Source organism: Chelonoidis abingdonii, chromosome 1 (assembly GCF_003597395.2).
Source record: "Chelonoidis abingdonii isolate Lonesome George chromosome 1, CheloAbing_2.0, whole genome shotgun sequence".
In the NCBI taxonomy this organism is placed as follows: Eukaryota; Metazoa; Chordata; order Testudines; family Testudinidae; genus Chelonoidis; species Chelonoidis abingdonii.
Window position 1 is genome coordinate 136,425,816 of NC_133769.1, and position 15,269 is coordinate 136,441,084.

Sequence of the window (15,269 nt, forward strand, 5' to 3'; positions counted from 1 at the left end):
GGAGAGAGGAGTCAAGATTATAGAGAAACTGTAACATGAAATATTTCTTAATTTATTAACTTTTACTGTATTGCTGTTCTGTGTATCAATAAAGCATTTAAGATCAGCCTTGCAAAATCATGAAAATTTACCAAAACAGACAATCTACTGTACCTGCCTATCTCCATGTAGACAATACTTTTGTCATTTATCGAAAAAACAAAAAAAAATTTTAGGGGTGAATCTGACTTTGCAGTGCTGATCTTAAGATGCACAAGTCTCTGTATATAGATTTAGATTCCTTTTGTAAAGTGTATTTTGAAACAAGAAGTGCTTCTGTCTCATTGATGAATAGATTTTTTTTATATTTATATTTTTTTATTTTTTTTTTGACTTATGTCTACATGAGATCCTAGAAAGCTTGGCTGCAGCCATGATTTGTATATGATTTTTTTTTTTCTGTCTAGTACTTTTAATTTGTGAATTTTCTCTTTTGTGAATTTGGAAATCAATCTTGTAATTTTATTAAACAAAATAATGTTAGAATTATTATATAATCATAAACGCCAATTTAAGATGCTAAACTCCATACTGCCTTTGGGGTTCTGTGACATTCCTAGTGGACAGGATTCCTCACTGCATGTAATGGTTTGTAATGGCAGTTGATGCTCACACAGGCTCTCAGACTTGGCTGATGAGCTGACTGATCTTTTTGTGCTTCTGCAAAATGGTTCTCCAGGTCATATAGGGGTAGCTCACAGTACAGCTGCCTGAGCAGTGACTTCACATTAAGAAGTCCTTGCTGCTGCTGCTGTTTTATAACTTCTTTCATCAGCCCCCCAAAATAAAAAGTAAACTCTTCTTCCTCTGTTATCCAGTATCAACTAAAATAGCTAAGTTTTATGCTTGAGGCATCATATAATTTGATGGAATATTGCTGCTTTGATTTTATATATCATTTTTATTCCTTCACGATAAATTTCCCTGTAGTAGGCTCCCCTCCCCACAACAGGAGGAGGTTCATGCTTATTCCCCCCTGCCCCAGCTGAATGGAAGTTTAATTTACTCTCACCTTATAGGTGGTCGGAGGCAAAGTAAAGAAACCAGGCAAACGAGGTCGTAAACCAGCCAAAATAGATTTGAAGGCAAAACTTGAGAGAAGTCGTCAGAGTGCGAGAGAATGCAGAGCGAGAAAGAAGCTGAGATACCAGTATCTGGAAGAGCTGGTATCAAGCAGAGAGAGAGCAATCTGTGCACTTAGAGAAGAGCTGGAAATGGTAAGGAATTTTCTTCTAACCTAAACCTGGGTTTGGGCTAGATCCTGCTCTTATGAGGATCTTATGAAGTCATTGAGAGTTTTGCTGTTGACTTAAATGAGAGCATGATTAGGTCATATGATGTCAAAATCACAAGAACAAATATGTTAAGTGCTTGCTTGGTTTGCATGTTGAATATGATCCTGGTATAAGAAGAGGTTTACAAGATTAGTCATATTTGTACTAGATATAGGTAAGCAAGGTGACTGCTGTGCATGAGTATGTCATCTTAAAGTCTTATTTCTTATCTGGGAAAGTGTCTGATTTCAAAGGCTGAGAAGGGGTGTACTGAAATATTGATATGTAGAGTCATCTGTAGTTTATAGACATGTTCAGCCAGCCTTTGCTTTTGTGCATGTGGCTGAGTCTCCATGCTCAGAATAGTATTTGTATGTGTAGATTGCAGTTGGTTGCTCAGCTGTCCAGTTCTCATTGTGTGCACAAAATGAGTGTATGTACAGTTTCGCAGGCACAGTAAGTTGGTGGGCAAAAGTGAGCTTGAAAAATTGAGGTTTTGGTTGGAAATTTAATCTTTGTTAGGCTGTGTTCTGAGCTACCCGAAATAATCAACTTTGTTTAAGAATCAGTTGATAGTCAAACAATCCTTTACTTTCTCTTCTTTGATTGGTAGCTTTTATTTATAGTTTAACCAGTAGAGGTTAGGTTGGTAACGTCTATTTTCCCACCCCTCTGTCCCTCAAAACCAAAAAAGTTTGTATGTGTTATAGCCCATTAATGAGGAAGTTTTAATCAGTTATGATGTGGCTGAAAGGAAGGGAAGCTTCCCATAATTCTGGCTTGCAAAGTACCGGAAAAGAACTCCTGAGTATCTGCCAGCATTAGATTGATGTGAAATCATTGTTTTAGAAGGTGGTGAACTGGAAGAGTATTCTGCCTATTGACATGCCAGTAAATGCACACAGTGTTCCTTGCAGTTAAATAATTACTGTATTGTTGTATGTAGCACTGCCACCAGTAGTAGTTTTATTAACTGAAGCAAGATTTACTCAGGCCAGGTATGCAATCACGAACACATGCTTGACTCATCAGCAATCATGTAAAAGGCTCCAGCCTAGTAAATTCAGACCTTAAATGAAGATACCAGAAGGTAAAGATTATAGCTCTGTTTTGTCTGCTAATGTGATCTTAGCAGTTTGCTAATGCTTAATGTGTTTGCGTATTTCAGTACAAGCAGTGGTGCATGGCAATGGACCAAGGGAAAATCCCCTCTGAAATAAAAGCCTTGCTAACTGGAGAGGAGCAAAGCAAATCACATCAGAACTCAACCAAACATGCCAAGGCTGGGAAGACAGAAACACACAGTAACAATCCCTGTGAGTATCATGCCTGCGATAACAAAATAGGAACTGAGTCTTTCTTCATGTAGGAGTGCCGTGGTGGTAGGCAGATGCCTAAGGAGTGTTCTCATACACAAATGATCAATTGTAGCATTGAGACAAAGGGTTTAGTGGGATGTATAAAGACTTTGTGATATTTACATAAACAAGTACAACACGTGCTCTTGCAGTAGCTGCAAAGCTGGGTGATAATTTTCAAGAGAAATTGACACATGTTTCAGAGCAGAAGATGTTTTCCTTATGATGAAATATTGAACGTTTGACCTGTTCTGTAGAATGCAAGCAAGAGAAGGGAAACTGCAACTTTTAACAATTTATATCTTAGCAAAAGTTCAATGGAATTTCATGGGCCAAAGAAAAGGTACTTTATAAGTGTGAAGGCTTTTCCCTGCTGAATATCAAAGGCCTGCTGCAAACAGTGGAGTTGTGAGAACTTCCCAAAGAAAAGATAGTGAGAATTCTTTCTAATGAATCATTTTAGGCTGTCTAAGTAAAAGGGCCATTATCAGCAGCCCCCATAATACTATGCATGTGCATGCATGTGCACACACTTTTTGTGTACTGAGGTTATCAAGACATAAGAACATAAAAATAGCTCTACTGCGTCAGACCAAAGGTTCATGTAGCCCAGTATCCTGTCTTCTGACAGTGGCGAATGGCAGGTGCCCCAGAGGGAATTAACAGAACAGATAATCTTCAAGTGATCCATCCCCTGTCTCTCATTCCCAGCTTCTGGCAAACAGAGGCTAGGGACACCATTCCTGCCCATCCTGGCTAATAGCCATTGATGGACCTATCCTCCATTAATTTATCTAGTTCTTTTTTAAACCCTGTTATAGTCTTGGCCTTCACAACATCCCTTGCAAGGAGTTCCACAGGCTGACAGTGCATTGTGTGAAGAAATATTTCCTTTATTTTAAACCTGCTGCTTATTAATTTAATTTGGTGACCCCTAGTTCATTGTGTTATGAGAATTAGTAAACAACACTTCCTTATCTACTTTCTCTACACCAGTCATGATTTTATAGACCTCAATCATATCTCCCCTTAGCCGTCTCTTCCAAGGTGAAAAGTTCCAGTCTTATTAATCTCTCCTCATAAGGAGCTGCTCCGTACCCCTAATCATTTTTGTTGCCTTTTGTAAACTTTTCCAATTCCAATAACTTTTTTGAGATGGGCGGACCACATCTGCACACAGTATTCAAGATGTGGGTGTTCCTTGAGGCAACATGATATTTTCTGTCCTATTATCTATCCCTTTCTTAATTATTCCAGCATTCTGTTCGCTGTTTTTACTGCCCTGCATATTGAGTGGATGTTTTCAGAGAACTATCCCCAATGACTCCAAGATTTCTTTCTTGAGTGGTAACAGCTAATTTAGACTCCGTCATTTTATATGTGTAGTTCGGATTATATTTCCAATGTGCATTACTTGCATTTATCAGCATCTGCCTTTTGTTGGCCCAGTTTTGAGAGATCCTTTTTGTAGTTTTCATAGTCTGCCTGGTCTTACTATCTTTTTTGTATCATCTGCAAATTTTGCCACTTCACTGTGTTACCCCTTTTTCCGAGTCTATTTGAATATGTTGAATAGGACGGTTCCCAGAACAGACCCTGGGGGACACCACTATTTACCTCTCTCCATTCTGAAAACTGACCATTTATACCTATCCGTTGTTTCCTATCTTTTAACCAGTTACCAATCCATGAGAGCATCTTCCCTCTTATCCAGTGGCAACTTACTTTGCGTTATTGCCTTTGGTGAGGGACCTTGACAAAGGCTTTCTGAAAATCTAAGTGCACTATATCCACTGGATCTCCTTGGTTCACAGGCTTGTTGATCTGCTCAAAGAATTCTAGTAGATTGGTGAGGCACGATTTCCCTTTACTAAAACCATGTTGACTCTTCCTCATCAAATTATGTTCATCTATATGTCTGACAATGTTGTTCTTTATTATAGTTTCAACCAGTTTGCCCGGTACTGAAGTCAGGCTTAAAGGCCTGTAATTGCTGGATCACCCCTGGAGCCCTTTTTAAAAATTGGCAAGTATTTTTCTTTCATTCAGAACCTGCACCCCCCCCCTTTGCTGCAGTTTTCTTTCTCTCCCTTTCCATAACTGAAACATGTCTACACTCCTACCCCCAACAGTGGGGCAACTGCCTCCCAATCCCACTTGCCATGTACTGCTTCCTTTATATCCCACTCACTTGCCCTGTGCTTCTATATTCTGGGACCTTGTCAAAGGCTTTCTGAAAATCTAAGTACACTATATCCACTGGATCCCCTTGGTCCGCATGCTTGTTGACCCCCTCAAAGAATTCTAGTAGATTGGTGAGGCATAATTTCCCTTTACTAAAACCATGTTGACTCTTCCTCAACAAATTATGTTCATCTATATGTCTGACAATCTTTATTATAGTTTCAACCAGTTTCAGGCACCCCTCTCACAAGACTATACTGAGACAAGAAGTGCACTATCGTCTTCATTTAGGAGCAGTAAAGCCCGTCCATCTCCTCTCATGGGGAAAGGGTTTTACTCAAAGTATTTCCTCGTGCCATAGGAGGACATAGGGTGGAGATGGATCTTGGATCTAAGACTACTGAACAAATTCGTAAAGTCTCAGAAGTTCAGGATAGTGCCTCTGGCAGCTATAATTCCTTATCTAGGGGCTGGAGATTGTTTTTTGGCCCTCGACTTACAGGTTACCTATTTCCATATAGTGATACACCACCCTCCCCACAGGAAATACCTGCATTTTACCATAGGTCAGGATAATTTTCAATACTGAGTACATCCCTGTTCTCAAAGATTCTAGCTGCTTACCTTTGGTGGGAAACTATTTTAGTCTTCCTATATTTGAACAATTGGCTACTCAGGGCTGACCTTATGAAGCAGTACAGACTGGTATCCTGATGGCCCTTTCTCTCTTCCAGGAATTGAGTCTTCAGCTAAATATTAAAAAAAAATAAATCCATATTAGCACCTGTACAGAGAATACAGTTCATAGGTGTGTACTTGGATTAGTCGGCAGCCAGGGCTTACCTTCCCACAGACAGATTCATAACTGTGTCTGATCTGGTTGGTCGGGACAGTTCAAGAAAGCCCCTGTACAATAAGGAACTGTTTGCAGCTCTTAGATCATATGGCTGATTGCACCTTTGTGACTGAGCATGCAAGACTACATCTCTGCTGCTTCCAGGGATATCTTAGAAGGACCTATTCATCAGCCTGACACAGCCTGGACAAACAGGTCACGGTTCCCCGCCAGTTGAAGAACTCCTTAGATTGGCACAAAAATCAACTCGGTGTCTGTGCAGACATCCCTTTCATTGTCCTGGCCCAACAATAATTGTGAATGGATGCATCACTATTGGGTTGGAGAGCATACCTGAATGGCCTGAGAAACCAGTCTCCATATCAACCTGTTGGAATTCTGGGCAGTCAGGGATGCCTGCCTTCAGTTCCTACCCCTCATCGGGGCAAATCAATGAGGATCATGACAGACAATGTGGCTTGTATATTTTATATCGGCAAACAGGGAGGAGCAAGATCCCCCACCATGTGTGCTGATGCTGATCGCTGATGCTGTAAATTTATGGAACTGGTATATAGTCCATCAGATTCAGATCTCAGCCATTTACTCTACTGGAGTCCAGAATGTCACAGCCCATGTGCTCAGAGGAGCTTCTCCCAAGACTATGAATGGGAGTTGGACTTCCACGCATTCGCTCCAATACTGCTAATATTAAAAGTGGTGAGCAAGATCAGACAACAAGACTAGCCTTATTTTTGTAGTACTGACATGGATGAGACAAGCTTGGTATCCTTACCTGCTTCACCTGTGTGTCCATCTGGTGTTCAAGCTTCCAACCACTCCTCATCTCCTCTCCCAGGATGCAAGTCATGCGCTTCAACTCAACCTAGGAGCCCTCCATCTCTGATCATGGTTTCTCCCATGGTTTATAGGATTGGAGTCCACCTGCTCAACAGAGATACCATAAATATTACTAAACAGCAGAATGGAGTCAACTTGAATAACTTATTTTCAGAAATGGAAAAGATCCAACCAGTGGTGTCACCGTCGCTGACTTGTGCCTACATCCACCTTGTTCACAGCCAAACTGGATTACCTGCTGGACCTAAAGAAATTAGGGTTATCAGTTAGCTGGATTAAGCTTCACCTGGTCTCAATATCAGCATTTCATTCTTCACTAGAAAGACTTTCTATATTTGCCCACCTTATGCCCTCAAGATTTTGAGGAGCTTCTACCTCCAGATTAAGGATCCCACTCCAACTTGGTTTCTCAGCCTGGTACTCAAATATCTCATAAGACCTCCATTGAACCTATGGCAACCTACTCCTTACTTCATTTATCTATGAAGAAGGTCTTTTCTAGTAGCTACCGTGTTGGCCTGTAGGGTTGGGGAAATTGCGGCCTTCATGGCCCTCCGTCCCCATTTATGGTATCTTTCAAGGTCTTACCTAAAGTGCTATTGGGTTTTCATCTTACCCAGTCCATTCATCAGCTGGTGTTTTTCCCAAAACCATGTAAGTCTCAGCTGGAGACCTGCTTTCATACCTTAGAGGTTAGATGGGCATTAGCCTTCTATCTAAGTAGGAGCTAGCAGTTTTGAAAAACACCTAGACTGTTTGTCTCCATTGCCATAGGTCCAAGGGATTCTCATTCTCCACCGAGACTTTCAAGATGGATCTCTGGGTGTATTGTAACTTGCTGTGACACAGCAGGTGGTCCGTCCACCCTGGGGATAATAGCGCACTCTGCGAGATCAGAAGCAATATCCATAGCTTTATTCAAAATCATTCTAGTGTCTGAGATATGTAGAGCTGCAACATGGGCCTCAGTGCATGCTTTTTCTAAGTATTATGCCTTGATACATGCTGCCAGATTGGATGTGGCGCTTGTAGTGCGGTACTGTCTTCAGTTGTGGACTCCATTCTGAAGCTCACTTCCTCCTCCCTCTGGGGATACTACTTGGGAGTCACCTGAAGTGAAGCATCCACAGAGACATTACTTGAAGAAGAGGCAACTCAACCTGTACAGTAATTGTAGTTCTTCCACTACCTGCCCTCCTCCTCTGATTTGGACAGTCTTTGTTTGATGTACGGATAGAGAAGGAATTGCTGAGGGTGGTTTGCCTGGTCAGCCCTGTATATCCTCATTGTCCAGCATGAGGTTGTGTGGATAGCTGAATAGACACTGCTCAGGGTGAATAAAAATCAATGATTCTTTAAAAAAACAAAAACAAAAAAAATATTTTCTTTAAATTGGATTTTTTTCTTTAAATTGGATTTTTTTGATAAAATACTTTTTGAGGAAAAAACCTATCTAAAGATAGATACATTATAGCTCAAAGATATCTCATAATGGAAAGGGATTATAAAATCTAATTCTATAGTATCAGATAATATATTCAAGTAATGTTTAAGAAAAGTTTTATAAATGGGTTCCAATAGTTCATGGATTAGGGACCTAATCTTATGGGGTTCCATGGGCTTCTATATAGATTATTTAGATTAATCTTTCTATCTACGTAATGGGACTCAGTGCTCAGTCTAGAAGGTACCATCAGAGATGCTTAGTTTTGCAGTTCTCAAACTGTGGATTTGTGTCTCCAGAGATAACGTGGTCATTAACAGCAAAAATGTTTTAAAATAAATAAATATATAGAAGTGAGAAATAAAAGATCTCAACTCTCTTGTCCCTCTGCAAATTTGTGTACACAGAGTTACTCCCTTATCTCTCTAAAAGTGCAAAGTTTCAGGAAGTTCAATGAACAGAAGATTGTTGGGGGCGGAACAGATCTGGACAAGAAGAAGAAGTCTGGAGACAAATGTGAGAAGGGAGGGACAGGCATTAGAATCAAAAGTGAAACTGTTTGAGCAGCATATTCCAGAAGTCTTGAGATCTTTCTGAGTGTAGCCTTCATTGATTTGAGATCTACCATACCATTCTCTCACTAGAAGGGAAAACCTATAATGGCAGTAAAAGAGACGCAGTTTGGGAATAAGAACCATTCAAGAAATACGTTTGCTGCTGATGTTTTAGAGAGAGTCACACCAGTGAACTGGTGGAAGTCACTTAAACACTTGGATTCAGAGACTGTCGAAGTGATGATCTCACTTTTAACAGCAGTAGCTTCTTCTGCCAGTGTAGAAAGAATATTTTCTTCCTTTGAACTAATTCATCCTAAATTGAGAAATCGTTTGGGATCTGAAAAAGTAGGAAAGCTTGTTTTTCTTTTCCAGATTATGAACAAACAGGAAAATGAAGGTGAAGACGACTGAGTTAGCTGCAGTAGCCAGTATTTTAAGTTTCTCATGTTGACCAGGCTGACAGAGTCAATTTAATTTTTTTTAAATACTTCATTATACTTCCTTCTCTCCCTCCCTCTATTTTTAATTATTTCATTATGATAGCTCATTTGAAGGTTTCTTGCACAATAAATTTGTTTTATGGGGGGGAAACAGGAGTTGCAATTTCCACCCTGTCATAAATATAGAGGGAAGAGTAGCATAAAATCCCTCTTTGGCAGCTGTACTGAAATCACCTTACTATAAGAGGTTAAGCAGTTCAAATAACTTAGTTGGCACCTGACCAGAAGATCCAATGAGGAAAGAAGATACTTTCAAATGGAGGGGAGGAAAGAAGGATTTGTTTGTTGTTCTCTTTTGTTGTTTCTTCTCTGGACAGAGGGAGCAGCCACGCAGGTACAGTATCTCCTGAAAATATACCTGGACTAATCCATCTAAAACCACAGAAATTGTAAGTAGGGCAAGGAAATGCATTAGGTTATCTTTCATTTTGGGCTTGTGAGTTTTTCTATGCTACAAAGGCAGTTTTATTCCTATTTTTGTAACTGTGAAGCTGAGTCCAGAGGGGAATCCTCTATGTTTTAAATCTTTTTATTACCCTATAAAGTTACCTTCCATCTTGATTTTGCAGGTGTGATTCTTTTACTTTTTTCTTTATAATAAAGTTCTTTTAAGAACCTGTTTGATTTCAGTGTCCTGAAGACAAAGGGTCTTGTCTGTGCTCACCGTGCTAAGGCAATTAGTTGGTATATTATTCTCAAGCATCCCCAGGAAAGGGGGTGAAGAGGCTTGGGGGGATAGGGATTCTAAGTGACCCTTCCCTGAATTTTTGTGTAAATCACTTGGTGGTTGTAGCAGTACCATCCAAGAACAAGGAAAGGAATTTGTTCCTTGGGGAAGTTTTAACCTAAACTGGTAGCATACAAGTTTAGGGGGTCTTTCATGAGGGTCCCCACATCTGCACCCCAGAGTTCAGGGTGTGTGTGTGTGTGTGTGTGTGTGTGTGTGTGTGTAAACCCTGACACACCCGCACCTTAAATTTCCCATCATGGTGAGCAACGGCTTTTGCATTTGCTGCCCTTCACCTCATTAATGGGTGTGGCTTTCTGGATTAGCCAGCCATTGGTCTTCTAGGAACCTGTCTAAGATGTATTTGTGTTCTCATACCGTTGTTTTGGGTGGGATAAAATGATTATAGAGTTAGGTAAAGGAAATATGTTATAGCCTATGTCATGACCATGATCTGTAATCGAGTTGTCTATGCTGCAAATCAAAAAAGCGTCAGCACACAGGTGCTGCTGTCTGTATCAGACAGCTGTATGCTAGCATAGCTAGACAGTTAGTAAAGATGGTCCAAACAGCAGTCTATTTGGTATCCTCCTGGTTTGCCTCAGATGCTCTAGTTCAATAACAAGTCATTGAACTTGATTCAGGAATCACTGTATGAAATTCTATGGTCTGTGTTATGCAGGAAGTCAAACTAGATTATAAATGTTTCTCTCACCTTAAACTCTGTTAATCTTCATGAGCTCTTCGTTTTGGGGCTCATTAAATTCATCAGCTCCACTTGGAAACTGATGTTTTAAAACTAATCTTATTATTGCACACACACAGTACCCTTTGCCTGTGGATCTTGTCTGTACACAAGGCAGCTCCCAGTAAAGAACAAATCTGGTCCTTCAAATCGGGATGCCATCCGGTACACTAGATAATAAAGTGACTTTCCTCCATAATTCCTGTCAGTGAAAGAGGTGTTTGACCCTCCCTCCCTGTCCCCCTTCCCTTTCTACCATTTTAGCTATAGCCATGCAGGCTGCTGGCTATCTCCTAGAGAGACCGAAGGAGAAGGGGAGAGCATCTCAGATCTCCACCTATCACAAAATAAATGTATAAGTCAGTTAGGACTTTAGGCCCGTTGGGGGGAGTGTGGGTATGGGGATAGAAATTATCCAGAGATTTCCCAAAACCTTGTTAGGTGAACCCTAGCACTTAATTTCTGTGCACGCTGTTCTGCCGTGTTTTGTATGTGCATGAAGTAGACAGGAAGGACCTGATTCTCTATTACATTCCACCAGTATTATACTAATGAACTCAGATGATTCTAATGGAATTATGCAGGTGTTCCGTTGGAGTAAAGCAGTGTTGAATCAGGTCCAAGAAGTTCTGAGATAATTGTAAGAAAAAAATCCACTGTAAATCTTTCCCTTTTTCATCCCAGGTGTTTATTTGATGTATACAATCATGAAAAATGTGAGGGGATGGATTTTGTATATCTGCCACTTCACAGAGAATGTTTTGACTAATTATATATTTTTTAAGACCCATCAGTCATGGTTTGCTTTCATAATTGGATAATAAGTGTTCACCGATGAATCTGGATTTCATGAAGTGCTTTTCAAAAGAATTTTATAACCTATGCGTAGTTATTAAAATGTATTAGATTTCAAAAGGGTTTTCGTTTTCTTGACAGCTGAAACCGTGACTATGTGTAGAACAGTCCTTGTTATTATGATTGATTTTCTTTTTCAGGGTGAAATTGTTCAGCTGATATGGAAGTCAGCGGTGAATCCAATCCTGTTTGGCATCTCGTGAAAGAATGGAGAAAATTTTGCTTCAGAGTTCTGTTTGCTGTCTGTTCTGTGTGATCTTTTCAATTGTTACACCTCAAAAATCAGTGTTAATATCACCATAAAGAGGTTGACACTAGCCCACAAATGTATAGAAATTCAGAGGTAAGGCTGAAATTTGACTTTAACCAACGCATGCTTAAGTATTGTAGCATAAGTGACATGTAAGATCATCTGATATCGATACCCCTTCTGTAGGGAGGGGGAAGACACAATTTCAGCCTTAACACTAAATTTCCCTCATGTTAATACTATGTAATGTTCTCTTAGTTTTGGCTTTTTGTATAATTTAATTTGTTTATTACTTTTTATGGTGGTTACTTGGGGGTGGGGAGGGTGCTTTTAATCTGCAGGCCTCATGCTCCTGATATTGCATCAGCAGACCAAGATCAAGTTGAATTTGTGTTTGTCCTATGCATATGTGGCATACATTGTAACATCTCCCTTTAACCATTCTCCCAGAAGTTGTTAATATGTATTAGTGATACTGATACTTGCATTGCTGTTCTCTGTCTTGTCTCCTTTCAGTTGTGACTAGAAAATATTAAGGGCCTTATTTCTTTACTAATGAATTGCAGCAACACCTCATTTTTTAAAAAAGAAACACTGGTTTTCAATTACTTTTGAAGTCACTGAACTTACAGTGGGCCTGATCTCTAGTCAATGAAAGCTTTTCCTAGGTACAGTGAAGCAGTGTACCTACTTGGTCTTATGTTCCCCTTTAACTCAACACTAGCTTTAATTAATTACAGTGTTAATGATGGCTTCAAGCCATAGTTTTTGCATACATAGGCTTGGCAGAATTTGATTATTTTTTTTAATATAATTGATGTTTATTTGTAAGTGTTTTTTCCCTACTTTAGTGATATTTTTACAGGTGCACAAAATTATGGATTTTAAGCATTTTTTTGATTTCTGTAGATTTAAATATTGACAATTGCAGGAAATTATGGGGGTGGGTCAGAAAATGGTGCAAAGGGAGACAATAATCAAGAGTAGACATAGAGATTCGAAAAGTTAAAGCTTCATAGCCATTAAAACAAATTGTCAACATCATATGTTGAAATATACAAAAAAAAAGTCCTTAAATCAAACCCTGATAAGAAAATGCTACTTGAGAACTTTGCTTATCTGTAAATTTCAGTTATCAATGGAAATATTTTTTTCATATGTTTGTGTATGGTAAAATTGACATTTACAGACATTGACCAATAAAAATCAAATCCTTCCAAGTGTATGTATATGCCATGTTGTCTTTGGGTGGGGGAATCTAACAAAATGAGGGTGGAAAATGTTGACCAACCGTTAGCAACTGTGGAGCTAAGTGGCGTTCTGGTGATAAAGTAAGATTCCATTCTGGGATCAGAGGCTATAAGTGGATTGCAAAACGTATGTTTCAGTGAACCAGCATGTTGGATGATGGTTTCTCCATTCAATCCTTCTTCCCTGGAAGCGGGCAAATAATTTGATTTAAAAATACGTGGTGCTGGCCACAGCAGTGGTTTACCATTGGTGTCCTTTTGCCATCTAGTTTGATGGGCAAAGCTATGGAATATTCCTAATACCTGCTGTTGTGAGAGTGCTTCTCTCTGACCCTTTTCTCCACATACAGATCCTTCTGTCTATGTCTAGGCTGCCGGATTGGTTTTCAGTTTTTGTTTGTTTGTTGGGCAGTACTTGGAAATTCCCCTGTGCCTTATCCCTGCCCCCAGGGCCGTCCCTAGCCATTTTGGTGCCCTATGCAGCCCCTGCCACGGGTGTATGTGTGGCCCCAGGCCTCCATGGAGGGAGGAGGGGCTGGCCTCAGGCCTCTGTGGTGGGGGGGGAAGACCACCCACCAGCATGAGCCAGTGGTGTGGGTTGGGGCCGGGTCGCTCCACTTCCTGCCGTCTGCTGATTGCAGGCGGGCCCGACCCCACACTCATGGGGTGGCGGGAAGTGGAGTGACCTGGCCCCAGCCCGCTCTGCTCTGCTTCGCTGGTTCCCAGCCTTGGAGCTTGGGGGGTTGGGAGGGAACCGCCCCCCCAGCACTCACTGGCGGCGCAGCTGGGAGCTGGCAATGTGGAGCGGGTTGAGGCCGATTCGCTCCACTTACCACTGCCCCCTGAGTGCAGGCTCAACCCCTGCGCAGTCCTCAGGGGATGGGGTGCAGTGCGGGCAGGGCTGGGGCCAAGTGGGGGTGGGGCAGGGGCAGGGGCTATGGGGAAGCAGCGCGGGGGCTGGAGCAGTGCACAGCTGCGTACTTTGCGTATGGGTAAGGACAGCTTTGCCCCCCCACCCAAAGCCCTTCTGTAACACTTCCCTGGCTATGACACTCCTTGCCACTTTGACTGAGTAGGCCTGATCTTAGCTCCCATCAGAAGCTGTCATGTCTCTCTGAATGTCAGTTCTCTGGCATTACTTCAAAACACTTGGCTTACTGACTACACTTTGAGGAAGGTAGAACACCACTACCCTATAATAACAATGTACAGAAGTTAAAAGCATTATTAGGTGTTTGAAATCTGCTGGGCACACTTTAAACACTTCTGTCTCTTGCAAATTTGTGGGTCTTTTTTAGCATTCTAGGATTTGGATTATGCTGGTTTACGTGTTCCTTAAACTCTTGCATTGCCCACTTCAAGCTTTGTCAGCAGTGAAAAGCGTTAGCAAGGCCTTGTATACACTGTCACTTTACAGTGCTGCAACTTTCTCGCTCATGGGTGTGAAAAAACACCCCCCGAGTGCAGCAAGTTTCAGCACTGTAAGGCGCCAGTGTAGACAGTGCCCCAGCGCTGGGAGCCATGCCCCTCGCAGAGGTGGTTTTTTGTTTTTTTTTAGAGCTCTCTCCCAGTGCTCTGGCATGACTACACTAGCAACACTAAAGCACTGTCACGACAGTGCTTTAGCATTGCTAGTGAAGACGTGCCCTAAGAAGGCTAAATTTTAGTCTGATCTGTATTGATAAAACTCCTGTTGAAGCCAAAGGAAAATGCACTTGTGTGAGAAATATTTGGTCACAAGGGCCTAATTCACCTGTCTTATCAGCAATAATATAAGTAATACTTAGCTCTTACATAGTGCTTTACATCCATACAGCTCAAAACACTTTACAAAGGGGGGCAGTATCAACCCATTTTACAGAGAGAGGAAAGTGAGAGACAGTGGGCAAAGTAACATGCCCACTGTCACCCAGCAGGCTGGTGGAAGAGCCAGAAATAGAGCTCAGGTCTCCTGAGTGAGTCTGTGTAGATAAGCCTTAAGTGTAATGTGTTCTATATACATATATACTCCAGTCCTGGAGCAGTGATGGTCACAAACAGCATGGAGAACAATCCCCTTTTTCAGGAATTTCAGCCAAAACCATGGCCCAGTTTCCAGGGAGCAACTCTGCTTCAAATAGTGACTTCAAGCAGAGCCCAAGGGAGAGAGAAAATGCTCAGGCTGCTCACACAGCTCCCCCTAGCCAGAACCTTGCACAACAAAACTAACATCACACACGTCTTCCCAAAACTGAACATTTACTCGCACACTGGAAGATGATCTTGTAAGATTCTGTGTAACAGCACCATCTGGTGATAATGGCCAGAATGTTTTATTCCAGGAGGGTCTAGTGCTCTGTCTGCTAGCCTACACTGTGCCTCAGTGTAAACAAGAGTAACTTCATGCAAGT

The 15,269-nt window shown here is 41.2% G+C and overlaps 1 protein-coding gene across 6 annotated transcripts in view; it reads left to right on the top strand.

The window, feature by feature from the left end:
- The window catches only part of CREBL2 (cAMP responsive element binding protein like 2), a 33,130-nt gene extending 20,276 nt beyond the window's left edge, over positions 1-12,854 (top strand). The window contains exons 2-5 of one of the 6 annotated variants that reach the window (XM_075070589.1): positions 1,059-1,256; positions 2,482-2,629; positions 4,615-4,697; positions 11,520-12,854. In XM_075070589.1, the coding sequence (XP_074926690.1) occupies positions 1,059-1,256; positions 2,482-2,629; positions 4,615-4,661 (393 nt within the window). In that variant the 3' untranslated portion in view covers positions 4,662-4,697; positions 11,520-12,854. Of the gene's footprint in view, positions 1-1,058; positions 1,257-2,481; positions 2,630-4,349; positions 4,379-4,614; positions 4,698-8,924; positions 8,963-9,369; positions 9,670-10,604; positions 10,718-11,519 lie in introns of those variants that run through there. The other 5 variants (XM_032803005.2, XM_075070583.1, XM_075070602.1 and 2 more) reach the window with 5 other exon arrangements.
- The last annotated feature ends 2,415 nt before the right edge of the window (positions 12,855-15,269 follow it).